The sequence below is a fragment of the Pteropus medius genome, unplaced genomic scaffold (assembly GCF_902729225.1).
Source record: "Pteropus medius unplaced genomic scaffold, Ma_sr-lr_union100, whole genome shotgun sequence".
NCBI classification, from domain to species: domain Eukaryota; kingdom Metazoa; phylum Chordata; class Mammalia; order Chiroptera; family Pteropodidae; genus Pteropus; species Pteropus medius.
Window position 1 is genome coordinate 20,493,801 of NW_024340696.1, and position 15,913 is coordinate 20,509,713.

At 43.9% G+C, this 15,913-nt stretch overlaps 1 protein-coding gene across 2 annotated transcripts in view; it reads left to right on the plus strand.

Annotated features, from left to right (window-relative positions):
- Positions 1 to 15,913, plus strand: part of PTPRJ (protein tyrosine phosphatase receptor type J) — a 140,406-nt gene that overhangs the window by 106,459 nt on the left and 18,034 nt on the right. For both annotated transcript variants that reach the window (XM_039869356.1, XM_039869357.1), the window contains exons 6-14: positions 394 to 597; positions 3,041 to 3,307; positions 4,409 to 4,669; positions 7,862 to 8,119; positions 8,831 to 9,109; positions 11,063 to 11,353; positions 13,766 to 13,897; positions 15,298 to 15,508; positions 15,622 to 15,746. In XM_039869356.1, coding sequence (XP_039725290.1) covers positions 394 to 597; positions 3,041 to 3,307; positions 4,409 to 4,669; positions 7,862 to 8,119; positions 8,831 to 9,109; positions 11,063 to 11,353; positions 13,766 to 13,897; positions 15,298 to 15,508; positions 15,622 to 15,746 — 2,028 coding nt within the window. The remainder of the gene's footprint in view (positions 1 to 393; positions 598 to 3,040; positions 3,308 to 4,408; positions 4,670 to 7,861; positions 8,120 to 8,830; positions 9,110 to 11,062; positions 11,354 to 13,765; positions 13,898 to 15,297; positions 15,509 to 15,621; positions 15,747 to 15,913) is intronic.

Below are 15,913 nucleotides of genomic sequence, written 5' to 3' on the forward strand. Positions count from 1 at the left end.
TGGTCCAGGGGAACAGTTCCTTGACGGGCGCTGATGAGCCACGTTTGAGTTATGTGGCTGTTCCTGGAAATCCACATTAGGGATTGGGCGGGAGAAGATGACTTCCTGAAAGGAGGGGAAGAGAGGCGAATGGCTGAGTTTGAAAGAGAAGCACAAGTATCTGTGGTACAACCTGGAATGAAGATACAAAGTAAAACGTCTGCCCCCGTTTGGGGCCTTTTCCCGTGGATGTGTCTCTCTGGGGCAGGAGGGGGACAGACACTTGTGGAACACCAACTGTGGAGCCTGCCTCGTGTGTCATCTTATGAGGTGGGGGGAGGGCAGAGACACGGAAAGATAACAGGGATGTGCTTCGGTTGTCGTTAATGTCCTTATCTTTTTTGTGTGAAACAGATGCCATCAGCACAGAGAGCCCCGCTGCCCCTGTTTACAAATACAAACTTGAACCTGAAGACACATCCTCTGTCCATGCTCTGACTGGCGACACGAAGGTCCTGATCCTCAGGTTAAAGTCTGACACAGAGTACAACGCCACTGTTTATTCGCGAGCACCCGATGGCAAAGAAGGACAGCCCCTGGAGATAGGATTCAGGACAAGTATGTCGGATTTTGTAAAATGGCTTCAGCCAGAGTCTCTAGCACAAGGTTTTGTGTTCTGTGATTCTGGTTCTGAGTTAGCTCTTGCTTCACAAGTGGTTCTGTTGTCAGAGGGAGTTTTCTGGAAGAGATTTTGGACTGATCAGACCAAGTGAGATTCTTCTTAACCCAATGGCCAAGACACTTCTTCCACTGAGCTCAGGACAGCACAGTGACGGCTGCCGTGTGCTGCCTCGTGTCTTTTCATCTCCCTGCACACGGGCCAATGGGACAAGCAGCTGTAATATTTTCCTCCTATAAACTGACACTCATTTTATCAGTGTTGGTTATGTATCTTCCCCTCGAGATGAGAGAAAGGGTTTCCTCTTTTGGCCTGACCCTGGAAGGCGTGCCAGTCTTTCTGTTGAAACTCGTCGACGTGCACGGTGCTGCTTTCTACCTCTCCTTTGTCAGCTCTCCCGCTCTGGAACTTGATCAGTATTTGGGGGCTTTTTGGATTGGTGCTGATGAGAGAGGAAAAGAAATGCCTGGTCCCTACCTTTAGGGAGTTTCAGTATAGATGAGGACTCAAGACAAACCTCCTTGGAAGAGCACATGGCCAGGCTCTGTGGGTTCAGGAACAAATGCTGCACGGTGTAGTTTTTGGGGGCTTGGTTGCAGGCAGCATGACCCGACTCTGATCATCTTATCCAAAAATATGTCTTTTCTGAAAAGCTGTCGTAGACCCACAGAACGCAAGGGGTGGGGGCTGGAGGACCAAGGACAGAGAACAGACTAGTGTCTTTGAAACTGCAGGGCTGGACCATCCTGGACCTGGTGACACTTCCTCAGGATTCAGAGTCCCGAGATAGAAAAAGTGTCACATATCAGCTTTCTGGACTTATGTGCTGGAGAAGAGAGACACAGTCCCCCTTGCGTCTACATGGGTGACAAGTACTTCTCTCACCAAGGGGGTGGGGTGCTGATGGGAAGAAGGAGTTGGGTGCTACACCGGGAACACGTGACCACCGTCCACTGTAGCTGCCCTTTAAGTGCTGTGGGCATTGGAAAGCTGGAGCACGATTTTTATATACCAAATCCTCTTCTACGGAGTTTGAACTGTCTTTGAAGAGAGAATAGGATTTTGGAAAAATGGAGAGGAGGTGGTCATGTCAGTTGAACAAAGGTCGTGAGCGAAAGTGCAGACAGTGGACACTGAGGGGTAAAGGTGGAGAGGCCCTGGGACCTCAAGGACCCTGATAATTCTCGAGGGGTTGATTTAATTCCTGGAGAGATGCTATTTGTATGTTTGGGAGTCGTCTCTCTCTTTGGGAGATGGGAGGTCAGGGCACGCTGTAGACGACCTGGGAGGCAGTTACTAGCCTGGCCGTATTGCTTGCACAGGGCTAGAAAATTTGGGCGAGAAGCCAGTGATAAGGCCTGTCTGTAAGGAATTGTTGCTTTCCTGGGTATCCACACTGCAAGAGGGTTCACTTGTGCCCTCCTTCCTTCTTTCCTCTTCTACTGGTGATGCTCATGTGTGGGTAAGGAGGTGATGATGCAGCTGTAGGAAAGGCCACTTGGGGACCTCCAGTAACTCAGCAGGTTGGCAAGTGGGAGGCTCCTGGGGAGGAGGGCTTGGTGTCTAGAGGGTAGGTAAGGGGTGAGGAAGAGGGGGAGTACATTGACCAGGGCAGGGATGCTGTCCTGCACACAAGATGCTTGTGCAAGAAGGTGAATGGGGCTGAAATCTAGTCCGTGGGCTCTCACCAAGCCACATAGCATAGGACTGGGTCTGTCCGGAGGAGGGGCCCTTTGCCTGATTTGTTAAAAGGGGTCAGATGATTAGTATGGGCCTGGATCCCTGCTTTTTAATGCAGTTCGAGCAGAATTAAAGTAATAGTGATCGCATCTTAGGTTCTTGGTCCTATGGATATACACAGAGCCTGGTTTGTGTTGAACTGTCCTTGATAAATAATAATTGTAGAAACCTTAAACCTCTCTATATGGTGTGCGTGTACATATATGTATGTGCGTATACACATACAAACTTGTACACGTGTACACACATGTATACATGTACATGTATGTACATGCATTGTGTCAAGCCTTTGGATGTATGCATGAGCACTTTCCTGGGTTGCCCCAGCTCCTGGGGCAGGGCACCTGTGGCATCTGTGTTATCGTCGGAGGAGTCCACCGTATCTCTAAGGGTCAACTCACAAGAAGAACGAGGAGGAACTCTGCGGTTGCAGTTGGCCAGGGTGTTTCTTTGTGGAGGACGTTGCCTAACTCTTGCTGGGACCCCCATACATTTGCGTGTGTTGAGGTTTGGAGTAAATGGTGTGGAATAGGAACACTCGCTAGGAGTGTTTCTTAGACTAGATGACATGCTCTGATGACGGCTTCTCTCTTTCTGGCTTGATCATTCTGGTTACTCTTAACTCCTTTTGTGTCTTCACAGAGTCCAGTCTTGTTTTCGACATTGAAGCTGCAAATATCAGTGCCACGGGCATGACCCTGACCTGGAAAATCAATGATGATGAGCCGTCTTCTTTCTACACTTTCAAGATACAAGTTGCTGGGCAGACCAGTTCCCTCAACCTCACTGTCAACGAGACTCAAGCTGTTATCACTTCACTCAGCCCGAGCACCTTGTACAACATCACAGTGCATCCTTTCCTTAACGGCAGTGCCGAGGGCATACCCGGCTTCCTCCAAGTGTACACCCGTGAGTTCACGCATTGTTCACTAACCGTTCTTGCCTGTTTGCTCTGTGCCAGGCCCAGATACTAGACAAGACTCCTCAAGGAAGGCACAGCTGAGTATGTGGGCCCACAGGACTCTTACACTCAGGATGTGCGACATGATAATGGTGATCGTTGACCGATCCTACCCACATGCCCAGCATTGTATGACTTACTTTCCCTGCTCTGTCTCACTTAATGTTCACTGTGATGTGGTTGGCATTAGCCTATTTTATGGATGAGGAAGCCAAGACTATTATCACACCTGTTAAGTGACAGGTGAGATTAGACAGTTGTCTTGACTCCAGCCTATGCTCGTAATGACCATTTTAGTGTGGTAGAGGGCTGGAGCAAATTGCTATATGCAGACAAAAAGGAACATGGATATTCGTGTCCCTTTGTCCTTAAGGTGCTGATGTTATAATGGAGCAGGGCACAGCTATGTCTCATCCTTCGCTTGCTTAACTGTCCTGTGAAGATAAGATGATAGGCAACATATTAAAAGCTTTCTGTTCCAAAGAAGATCCATAATTTAAACTAAATAATGGCGTGCCAGTTAGAATAATCCTACATTAATATTGGTATTGCAATTGCTTTTGTAGTAGATATGATATGTTTTACATGAGAAAACTGAGCTGAACAGTTTGCCCAAGGCCACAGAGCTAGCAAGTCACAGAGCAAGGACTTGAACCCAGAGTGCTTGGCTCTGGACCCAAGGCTCATCCCACAGAATGCTTTACTTGAGTGTCTGTGCCTTTGCAGGAAGCACACTGTCAGAGGACAAGGCCCTACTTCAGAGCCTAAGTCCTTGCCCACAGGGTTCACACTGCCTCTCATTTCCTGTGAATGACGGTGTACAGCCTAAGCAAGCAGTTTCTGTACTCTTGTAGCCAACTGTTCTCTCAGTGGCCAAAATGCCAGTTTCTGAGGGGCTCGTGTTGTAGATGATAATACAAAGAGGAGAAAAATATAGGCCAGGTATCCCAAATATGCATTTCATCTCTATAAATATTTTGTGAACTTCAGTCACCCTTGTCTTCTGGAGAAATAGATTCTTAATCTAGTCATTTACTTTCTTCCCTCAGGCCCTGATCCAGTTTCCAACTTTCGAGTGACAAATGTTAGCACCAGGGCTATCGGCTTAGCTTGGAGCAGCAACTACTCAGATTTCTTTAAGATACTCATCACACAGGATGAAGGTGGAAAACCTCTGGAGGAAGAAACCACCAACCAAAGTAGTATTGACATCGGGGACTTATACCCGGGAACCAAGTATTGTTTTGAAATATTTCCACAAGGACCAAATGGGACTGAAGGGGATCCCCAGACAGTTTGCAATACAACTGGTAAGTAGACAGGCTGTGCGTCCCGTGAAACAGTGATGTTTCTTAAAGGATGATTTATAAATGTTGGGTTTTCCAGATATTGTTTTTCTTTTAATTATCTAAAAAAAAAATCTTTAAAAAATTTACAACAGTAGTGCATATTCATTTTTATAGGAATAAAAATGATAAGGGAAAAGAAAAAAATCACATATAAACCATCAATCAGAAATAATCACTGGTAACTTTTGATGTGTGATGTTTTACAATTTTAAGATTTATATAGGTGTATATATAAATATACATACATATACGTATATATATTTTACAAACATTGAAGTCATTCTGTACATGTGGTTTTGTAATCTGCTTTCCTCCCCACATATCAGTTTATTATGAACATTTCTCTCTGTCAATATAAATATTTCTATATTTCTACAGGATAATTTTCATACCTTCCTGTCACTCCATTGTCTATATCAGGGGCCAACAGATAATAATGGCCCATGGGCCAAATCCAGCTGACTCCCTGTTTTTGTAAATAAAATTTTGTCGGAACACAACTGTGTCTATTTGTTTATGTACTGTCTATGGCTGCTTTTGTGCTAGTATGAATAGTTGCAACATAGAATATGTATATGGCCTGCAGAGCCTCATAGAAAAAGTCTGCTGACCTTGGGCGAGGTCAGTGGCTTTCAAAGTGTGATCTCTGGGAGTCCCCCTAGATTTATCCAAAGGGTCTGCGAGATATTATTAGCATAATAGTAAAATGTTATTTGGCATTTTCACTCTCATTCTCTCATGATGAGTGTACAGTGGAGTTTTTCAGATGCTGTAGACTTAGGATGACATCATCATTCTGACAGCTAATGGAATGTATGCTTATATATTCTTTTTCTAAAGTAACTTTTAAATTTTTCATTTATAGTTGACATACAATATTATATTAGTTTTAGATGTACAACACAGTGATTAGACATTGATATAACTTACAAAGTGATCACCCTGATAAATCCAGTATCCATTCAACACCATACCTAGTTATTACAATATTATCAGCTATATTCCTTATGCTGTACTTTACATCCTCATGACTGTGTAACTACCAATATGTACTACTTAATCCTTTCCCATTTTTCATCCACCCTCCATCTGGCAGCCATCAAAATGTTCTCCACATCTATGAGTTTGTTTCTATTTTGTTTGTTCTTTTATTTTGTTCTTTAGATTCCACATAGAAGTGAAATCATATGGCATTTGTCTTTACTCCACGCAGCACAATGCCCTCTAGGTCCATTCATGTTGTTGTATATGGCAAGATTTCATTCTTTTTTTTATGGCAGAGTAATATTCTATCGTATATATGTACCACCTCTTCTTTATTCATCCACTGATGGACACCCAGGTTGCCTCCATACTTTGACCGCTGTAAATAATGCTGCAATGAACTTATGGATTCACATGTCCCTTTGAAGTACTGTTTTGGGTTTGTTTGGATAAATACTCAGAAGTGGGATTACTGGATTCTTCTTTGTCTCTCATCATAGTCTTTGTTTTAAAGCCTATTTTTGTCCGGTACAAGTGTCGCTATCCCAGCTTTTTTTTGTTTGTTTATTTTCGTTTTCACGAAATATCATGTGTGTCTTTTGATCTGAAGAGAGTCTCTTTTAGGCAGCATATGTAAGGGTCTTGTTTTTCTTGTTATCCATTCAGTTACCCTATCTTTTGTTTGCAGCATTTAATCCATTTATATTTAAAGTAATCATTGAAAGATATGTAGTTATTGCCATTTTAATATTTATATTTTTGAATTTTTTAATTTTTCTTCTTAAAGAAGTCCCGCTAACATTTCTTGTAATATTGGTTTGGTATTGATGGAACTCCTTTAGCTTTTTCTTATCTGGGAAGCTTTTTATCTATCCTTTGATTCTAAATGATAGCTTTGCTGGGTAGAGTAATCTTGGTTGGAGGCCCTTGCTTTTCATCACTTCGAATATTTCATACCAATCCCTTCTGGCCTGCAAAGTTTCTGTTGAGAAATCAGCTGACACTCTTATGGGAGTTCCCATGTAGGTAACTAATTGCTTTTCTCTTGCTGCTTTTAAGATTCTCTCTTTGTCTTTAACCTTTGGTATTTTAAATTATGATGTGTCTTGGTGTGGGCCTTTTTGGATCCTTTGCCAAGTTAGGGAAGTTTTCTGTAATTATTTCTTCAAATAGATTTTTAATTCCTTGCTTTCTCTCTTCTCTTTCCGGTACCCCTATGATATGAATGTTGGTACAGTTGATGTCCCAGAGGTCCCTTAAACTATCCTCATTTTTTTGGATTCTTTTTTTTTGTTGCTGTTCTGATTGGGTGTGTTCTGCTACCTTTAAAATTGCTGATTCGATCCTCTGTTTTCTCTAATTTACTGTTGATTCCCTCAAATGTTTTCTTCATTTCAGTTATTGTATTTTTTATTTCTGACTGGTACTTTTTTATGTTTTTTATCTCCATTTTTTTTAAAATAATTTTTTATGATGACATTGGTTAACAAAATCCAGTAAGTTTCAGCTGTACACTTTAACAGTAAAGCATATATATTTACACTGTGTGTTCACCTCCCATAGTTAGATTTCTTTCTGTCACCACATATTTGACCCCCTTTACTCCATCTACCTCCTCCCTTCCTCCACCCCCTACCTTCTGGTAACCACTAGTCTATAGTCCATGTCCATGAGTCTCTGTTTCTATCTCCATTTTTATGCTTTCTATCTCTTTGTTAAAGTTCTCACTGAGTTCATCTACTTTTTCCCTTAGTTCATTGAACATACTTACAGCCAGTGTATGAACTCTGCATTTGATACATAGCTTTTGTCCATTTTGGTGAGTTCTTTTTCTGGAGCTTTGTTTTGTTCTTTTGCTTGGGGCATTTTTCTTTTTTCCCCAGTTTGTCTGCCTCCCTGCATCTGTTTCTATATATTAAGTAGGGCTGCTGTGTCTCAGAGTTCTTAGTAGAGCGGGTGAATTGTAAATTTATCTGTGTTATGGGGAAGCCAGACTTTTTGAAAGAAATGAGCATGTGTGTTTCTCACGTAAGTTTTGGAGTTTGCCCTTTGTGAATTCATTTGAGAGTTCGATGGTGAAAGAGTGACTCTCTGGACAGGCCCTTTGAAAATAGAGTAGACATTACGATAGTTACTCACAGACTTTCTTTTTTCTTCTCCTCTAACCAGACCGCAGCGCAGTGTTTAACATCTCCGTGGTCTGTGTCACCACAACCGAAATGCAGTTGCGGTGGCAGAGTACAGACATTGCTTCTGATTACATCTATCATCTGGACATAGTTTCCAAGCACAGCTCTGACCAGGTCAACAGCTCTCGCAAAGAGATCACTCTCAGAGGCCTGACCCCAGGCACCTTATATAACATCACCATCATTCCAGAAGTTAACAATATCAAGGGGGACTCCGACACCACTGCACAGTACACACGTAAGTGTCTTAGGATGCCCTCTGAAGGGAGTATTCTTCATGACCCTTGCATGGAGGGCGAGATGTAAGCATTGGCTAAGGAGCAGTTGTTTCAAGGCTCCTGGCTGAATGTGAAACTGCTTAAGCTGAAAACATCAGCCTCAGCAAAGGTTCTGCTCTTCTCATGGGGCATTGGTGTTGAGCCATGTGAACTTGGACTTGTCTTTAGAAGCAGAAAGTGATCCCATAAGCATGGCAAACATAACTTCCATTCATTCCTTGGGAATACAGACTAGAGGAGAGTCACCTTGTCATGTTGGCATTCATGGATACTGTTCAAATGAAGAGCTTTGCATGAAACAGTGAGGGAGGTGCTTTGCTAATATTTGATCTAAATAAATGTATGGCAGAGATGATAATTTGACATATCTTTTTCGTATTTTTTTCTTTCATTGACCAGATTTCAAAAACAGATAGGAAATTGTATCTTGAAAATGTATTTCAGATAAATATGCAGTATTAAAAAAAGCGTGCAAAACTTCAGTTCTTTTGAGATTTATTTGTATAATTATTTTCTGAATGTCATTTTGAAAAGTTTTCCATCTTTTGAGCCAGCAAATATTAGACTTATTCATTCTTTCCTAAAAAGAGCCAGGTTATTTTTAAATTCAGGAAACACAATCATCCTGGAATTCAAGTTAATTCAAGCTTTTTCTGCTCTTTTGAATCAAGGGCCCAGCAATGTGTCTAACCTTGAAGTAAATACTAATACCACAGCAGCAACGTTCAGCTGGCAGAACTTGGATGAAGCCTCTTCCACGTACACCTACCACCTTATTATTGAGCGGGGTGGAAATTCCAGCGAGGTAGCAAAAGAAGTCACAGTCACTGGCATTACCTATGCCACCGTCACTGAATTAATACCTGGCTCGTGGTACACAGTAAAGATCTTCACCCAAGTCGGGGATGTCATTGAGTCCCTGGAACCTGGCCGGCAGTCATTCTGTACAGGTGAGTAGCCCTGGGTGCCTCTTGGACTCCCTATGTGGTGTTGACCTGGCAAGTAGCTCCTCCCCAGACTTGTTTATCAGCTTTTGTGTAATAAGAGACAGAGCTCTCTGAGACATCCTGTTAGCTTACTAGTGCTGTTTTGTTGCCCTCATCATTTATCCGTTCAACAAATATTTATTGAGCACTTACTATATGTTAGGTACTTTTCAGTGACTCAGTCCCTGCCTTCCTGGAACTTTTATTCTGGTGGGGAAGATATAATAAGGTAAATAAGTTATTAGGTGATGATTACTGCCAAGGAGAGGGAATAAAACAAGGAATAGGGAGATGAGATGTTTATTGAGGGTACCCAGGGAAGGCCTTAGTGAAAAGGTGACTTTTGAGCAAAGATCTGAAAGAAATAAAATAGCCAACCATGTGGACATTGGGCATAGAGCATTGCAGGCAGAGGAGCAGCCAGTGCAAAGGCCCCGAGGCTGGAGTGTGCCTGTGGCATTAAGGGAAGAGCAGCCGGCCAGGGTAGCAGGAGCGGGTCCATGGGAACAGGAGGGCGAGGCGGGCAGGAGGTGAGGCTTGAGAGGTATTGGCCGGAGCACAGGTGATGTCTAGGCTTGTAGTCGATAGTTTGGCTTTTACACCAAGAAGATGGAAAGGATATTGTTAAAATCCTTTTTTCATCTTTATCTCTCACTGTGAAGAGTGTGATAAAGCGAAGGGGAGCCCTGCGTTTCGCTGAGGGAGCTTCTGGAGAGTATCCCAGGGACTGTTTTGCAGACGGTTATAAGGACCTCTGCTCACAGTTCTGTCTGTGGCCCTCGTACCACCTTATTCTCCACCCTCTTTGCATCCATATCTTCCCTTCCTAAGGCCAAGCCACTCAAGTGTGTTCAGGCTGATTTGGAAAGCAGGAGGAGTCTCATTGGATTAGCCTCCCTGCTAGTGTAGGAGCTGGAACCTTGACGACCTCTGACCTTTCACATGGAGTGGCTAAAGAAATCCCTGCTTCTTTGAGTCACCTCTGCTAACTCAGGCTCTGTCTCACCTAGTCTAGACTCTGATCTTTGGTATTTGGGTGGCTTCCGTTGCTGACACTTCTCTTAGCTATACTCATTGCAGCCCAAAGCAGGAGAAAAGCATACATGAGCATTAATGACTGGGGGCAGATGGAACAGGAGCAGAGAGAGTAGGTGTGCATTGAGCAGGTTACCTTTCCAGGCCTCAGGTGGAGGATGTGGGAGTTGCACTAGGTGATTTGTTAGAGCTGTTCCTGCTTTAAAACAGTGCAACATTAAAGTAGTGATGACATTCTTTCCCAGTGCATTAATACTGAGTTATTCACTTATATCAGTTTGATGTTGGCTCTCAAAACCCTGTTGGCTTTCAAATAAGTAGAAACAAATAATACTATGTTTTAAAGATAAAGAAACTGATACCATTTACTATTAATTATTCAGCATGTTGTGTGTACAGAAAATGTTCTGGACTTGGGTTTAGAAAACTTAGTATCCAGTGTTGGCTTCTCCACTTAACAAGCCATGCCACTTTATGCAAATTTCTTAACCTCTCTAAGCCTCAGTTGATTCATCAGCAAAATGGGATAGTAATCCCCAAAATGACATGACATAGGTGAAGAAGTCACTGTAGGTGAAAAAGTCACCAAAGTTTTAGAATATAGCTACCTCTCGCAGAGCCCTGTTCTCTTCCAGTTTGGTGACCAACAGCCAGTGTTTCAGCTTCAAATAGTCCTGCAGCTGAGGCTCAAAATGGTTGGGTGACTGATCCAAGGTTACATAGTTCAGTAATGCCCGATTCAGGTCAGTCTCTGCTGCTTCTACCATGCCCCACGCCTGTCGCCTCCTCATGAATGTCTCAGGATTCTGCTGCTCGCCAAGTTTTAGTGTTTGCAAAGGCCAAAGCCCCAGAATCTCATGCTGTGCTGTGCTTGCCTTGCAGAACCTGCACCAGTGGCCTCTTTCCACTGTGAAGTGGTCCCCAAGGAGCCAACCTTGGTTCTCAAGTGGGCCTGCCCTCCTGGTACCAGCACAGGCTTTCAGCTGGAGGTCAGCAGAGGAGATTGGAAAAATATGACACTCCTGGAGGGCTGCTCTTCGGAGAATCTCACTGAATACAGGACGGAAGTCACATATTTGAATTTTTCTACCTCGTATGACATTAGCATCACTGCCTTGTCCTGTAACAAGACAGCACCCGCCACCCAAAACACCTGCCTCACAGGCATCACAGGTGGGCTTCGTGGCGGCAGGGTGGCCTAGTGGCATTGTGGTCACTGCTGAAGAGGCAGACCTAGCAGGTCTGCAAGTGTGGCCTAGGAATCTGTTGTGTGTGTGTGTGTGTGTGTGTGTGTGTGTTTTAATTCCTGCTAAAATATTTGTTTTTGTTGGCATAGACTGTTAACCCAATTCTATAGAAATCTTGTCTAAAAAAGCCAAGGATGGGAGAGCTCACTTTTCACATTCCAAAAGTTTCCTTTGCTTTACTGAATATAATTCATTGCCACATTTTCTAAGTCGTGAGATCTCTTACTGCATTAAAAATAGCACTTTTATAGAAATATTCAAATACACAAAAAAAATGGAGGCAAGTGTAAAGAAACCCATGTACCCATCCTCACCTGGTTGAACATTTGTCAACACTGGACCAATGTTTTGTTTAAATCCCCTCCTCCCTTATTGGATTACTTTGAGACCAGTCCTGGTCAGTCTTGAATTTGTAAGTATTTGTAAATTATTTGTAAATATTTCAGTCTGTATTGCTTCAAGGTAGGGACTCCTTTATTCTTCCTTTCAAACATAACCACATTACTGTTACCATCATAATTAAAAATTTAACAATACTTTTTTCACTTTCATCAGATATTCAGTCAAGATTCACATTTCCCTAGAATCTGTACTGACGAGCTTGCCAGCTGTTTTGGGAAGTGGGGTCATGCACTACACAGGGAGGGATCCTCTACTTGGTCTTTGCATGTCTATCTTTTGCTCCCCATGTCTTTGCCAAAGTTATGTCTTTGCATGTCTATCTTTTGCTCCCCATGTCTTTGCCAAAGTTAGATCAACCTGGTTGAGTTTGTTTTGCTTCGTGCTTTTAGACTCCTGGATATGTTTAGGGTGCCAGACTGTTTTGGACAATTTTATGAGAATTAGTGATGGTAACACAAGAAAAAACAGCCACTTCCTTCAGGGAAGGTGTCTTAGAAAGCGATTAAGTGTTCTGTGGACAGAGCCTCAAACTTATAAGGGCAGACCTGAGTTTGTTTCTAAGTTCTTCCTTTTACCTATGTGATCTCAGAAAAAATATTTAATCTCTCTGAACTTTGATTTCTTTAGTTGTGAAAAGGGGAAATGATACCTACCTTCCAAGACTATTACACAAATTAGATGAGGTGATGTGAGTGGAAGACCACTTAAGAGCTGCCGTGTGTGCGGCCGCCCAGATTGTGCACTGCACAATTCCAGGAGACGCAATTCATACGGACTCTGATGTGCACGGGGCTTTCTGGAGCTGGGTAGTACACAGGTGTGCAGGACGACCCTGGGACACACTCCTTTGAGTTTCTGTAGCACTCCAGAACCTAGTGGAAACAGTGAACCTTCGGGAGTGTTTTCGTAGTTCTGTTTCATAATGTCATCTCTTCAGTGGTATAAGCTACTGAGAAACCGAAACCACCTCTTATTGGCTGTCTCCAGTGCTGGGCGCAGTGAAGAGTAGGGGCTTGTCAGAGTTAGTCGTTTTTGAAGGATAGTGTGTGGTAGGGTTGAGTAATGACCACCATCATTTAGTCCAGTGATTCGCTCCCTTTTCAATCTGCAGCTCCCTTTCCTCAGATGGATTGTTATGTACAAATCGAACATGCTTTTTAAATGGACAAATTGAACACGGTTTTCATTTAACACAAAAGTGGAGTTGTGTGTTCTCTGGAAGAGGCAGGCAGTGTTGGCGGGGTGGGTAAATCTGGGACAGTTGGCGTGATAGTCTTTTAGCCAACATTGGTTGGATTACTGTGTGCCGGGGTAAGGGACACATTTTGGGGGGCGCTTCGTGGTGAGTGAGGCAGATGGGGCCCGTGGAGCGTAGGATTGAGATGAGCAGTGGGAGGGAAAGGGTTCCCAGGCTTGGAGGTGGGTGTGCCCGTGTGCCCGCTGACAGTCTCGGGATGGAATGCCGACGGGCTGAGAGGCACGAAGCTGCTGGGAAATGTGGGAGCCTTGATAGGACGTCTCTGTTGAGACAGCTGACAGTTAGACGTGGGGACACCGCCTTCAACTGGCCACTGCTGTCAGTTACTAGATGTCTGCGTACAGCTCCCAAGTCCCCACCTTAGAGATCCACTCACATCAGTCTCTCTCTTGCTCTCCTTCTCCTGCCTCCGTTCTCAAAATAAGGAACCTGGCTTCTCTGAGTCCGGAGGGGCCAGGGAAAGATCGAAAAGGCAGGTTCTCTTCAACCAACAGGGCTGCGAGCCGGAGGCGGTTCCAAGGCTGTCCCTGCCTTGGGTTTGCTTTGCATGAGCCCAGCACCCAGTGTCCACAGCAAGGGCAGAACTTGACGAGGGCACTGCAGCACATTCTCTCCGTAATAATTTTGTCTCTTCTTTGGTTTTAGATGTCAGATGATCGTTTCGTTTTGTTGTTTCAGACCCCCCTTCTCCAGATGAATCTCCTAATATTACATCTGTCAGCCACAATTCGGTAAAGGTCAAGTTCAGTGGGTTTGAAGCCAGCCACGGACCCATCAAAGCCTATGCTCTTATTCTCACCACTGGGGAAGGTAAGGGGGGTCATTATGGGTCACATAGCCAGTGAGTGATGTGGTGACTGGTTGCCACTTCTGCGCCCTCTGAGGCACGTTGTAGATACAAATGTATGTCTGTTTTTACACTGTAGCCTATGCTTGACAATCAGATGGGGGTAGAAGGGGGTAGGCCATTTGCCTGATGATTTAGGTCGGGGGTTGCCAAACTTTCTATAAGGGGCCAGACAGCAAATATTTTAAGCCTTCCAGGCCTTAACAGTCTCTGTCACAATTACCGAACTCTGCCAATGAAGTGTGAAAGCAGTCGTAGAAGATACATAAAGAATGAGTGTGGCTGTTCCAATAAAATGTTATTTACCAAAATGGGTGGCTGGCTAGATTTGGCCCGTGGGCCATAACTTGCTGATATTTGATCTAGGTTTTTTCATCTACTTTACAACACAGGGTCTTTTAATTAGAGCACCTTCCGCCCCTGTCACACATACACACACCACACAAATGCACATGCACCCATAACAGTCAAAGGATGACTTTCTCTTGGAAGATAATTTGCATTTGTAGTGGGAACTTGCGAAGAGTGTTCTCATAGTTGAGAGAGGAGGTGGGTGAAAGGCTGCTGTTCCTTAAAGGGTTCCAGTACATTCTTTGGGAGTGAGGAGGGAGTGATTCAAGGGTGTCTTTGCCAGCTGTGTGTGGGTGCTTTGCATGAGGCCTGGGTTGAAAAAGCCAAGTTTTTTTTTTTGATTTTGGTGGTTTTTTAAATGTGAATAACGGAGTACAGCTCCTTCTGTCTCTCAACCTGTGATTCTTTCCTCATCTTCTCAAGGAAGGTGAAGTTCAAACACACCGTCAGGATCGTGGGGACCATGGAAACTAAGGCATTTGTCATAAACCTGCAAAAAATTTTCAGAAAGTGATGTGGCTATCTGATCTCTCTCTGCCTTTTATTTTGGGTCTGCTTCAAGCACCTGGTCAATTTTCTGTGAAGGTTTTAAGAAAATTCCACGCTCAGACCTTTACTAAATGAGGGAGGCAATATTGCATACTGACCAGACTGACCAGCCTGTGATGGATGACCCACATGCTTGAATCAGATCATCTGGGTTAGAAATCCAACTCCACCACGCAGGCAGTGTGGCTTTTGGTCCTTGAGCTTTCTGTGCCTTCATTTTCCTGTCTGCAAAATGGGAAGAATAAGCCCATGTGATGAGATTCTTGTGGGGATTAAATGAGTTAATGTAAGTAAAGCACTTAGAACGTAATACAAGTAGAGCCTGGCATAGAGAGCATCCTTGAGAGATGGCAGCTGTTGTCATTGTCACCCAGTGTCAGCATCATTGTTTAGATGCGTGGGAGATGGAAATCTCTGTTTGCCATCACTTTCTTCTGAATTCTCTTCCGTGTGCCTTTCTTAGATGTTTCCCCGTCTGTAGATGTTTTGAATCATACATATGAAGATTTCAAAAAGGGGTTCTCGGATACTTACGTGACATACCTCATAACAACAGAAGAAGAAGGACATTCTCAGGGCTTGTCTGAAGACTCGAAATACGAAATCAACGTTGGGAATGAATCAACCACGCAAGGCTATTACAACGGGAAGCTGGAGCCCCTGGGCTCCTATCGGTAACGTCTCCTGGTTCTTGTGTTTTGGGGCTGAACCTCCTGAGTGCAAAACTTTACATTCCTGCCCGTTAGACACATCTCAGCCACCTCTTTTTCCTCTTGTCGTCCCTCAGGGCTTGTGTGGCTGGCTTCACCAATATTACCTTTAAACCTACGAATGTCGGACTCATAGATGGGGCCAGGAGCTATGTGTCCTTCAGCCGCTATTCAGATGCTGTTTTCCTGCCCCAGGATCCAGGTAGGGGAAAAACAATGCTGCTAGCAATTCAGAGGGTTTTGCCGTCAGCGTCCACAGAAGGCCAGGTGTCTGCACATCTCCCTTGGATCCCAGGAGGGTTGGAGCGCCTGGTTTCTCCTCTCAGAAGTTGACATGTCACTTGACCCCCTTCCCAGAAACCAGCTCAG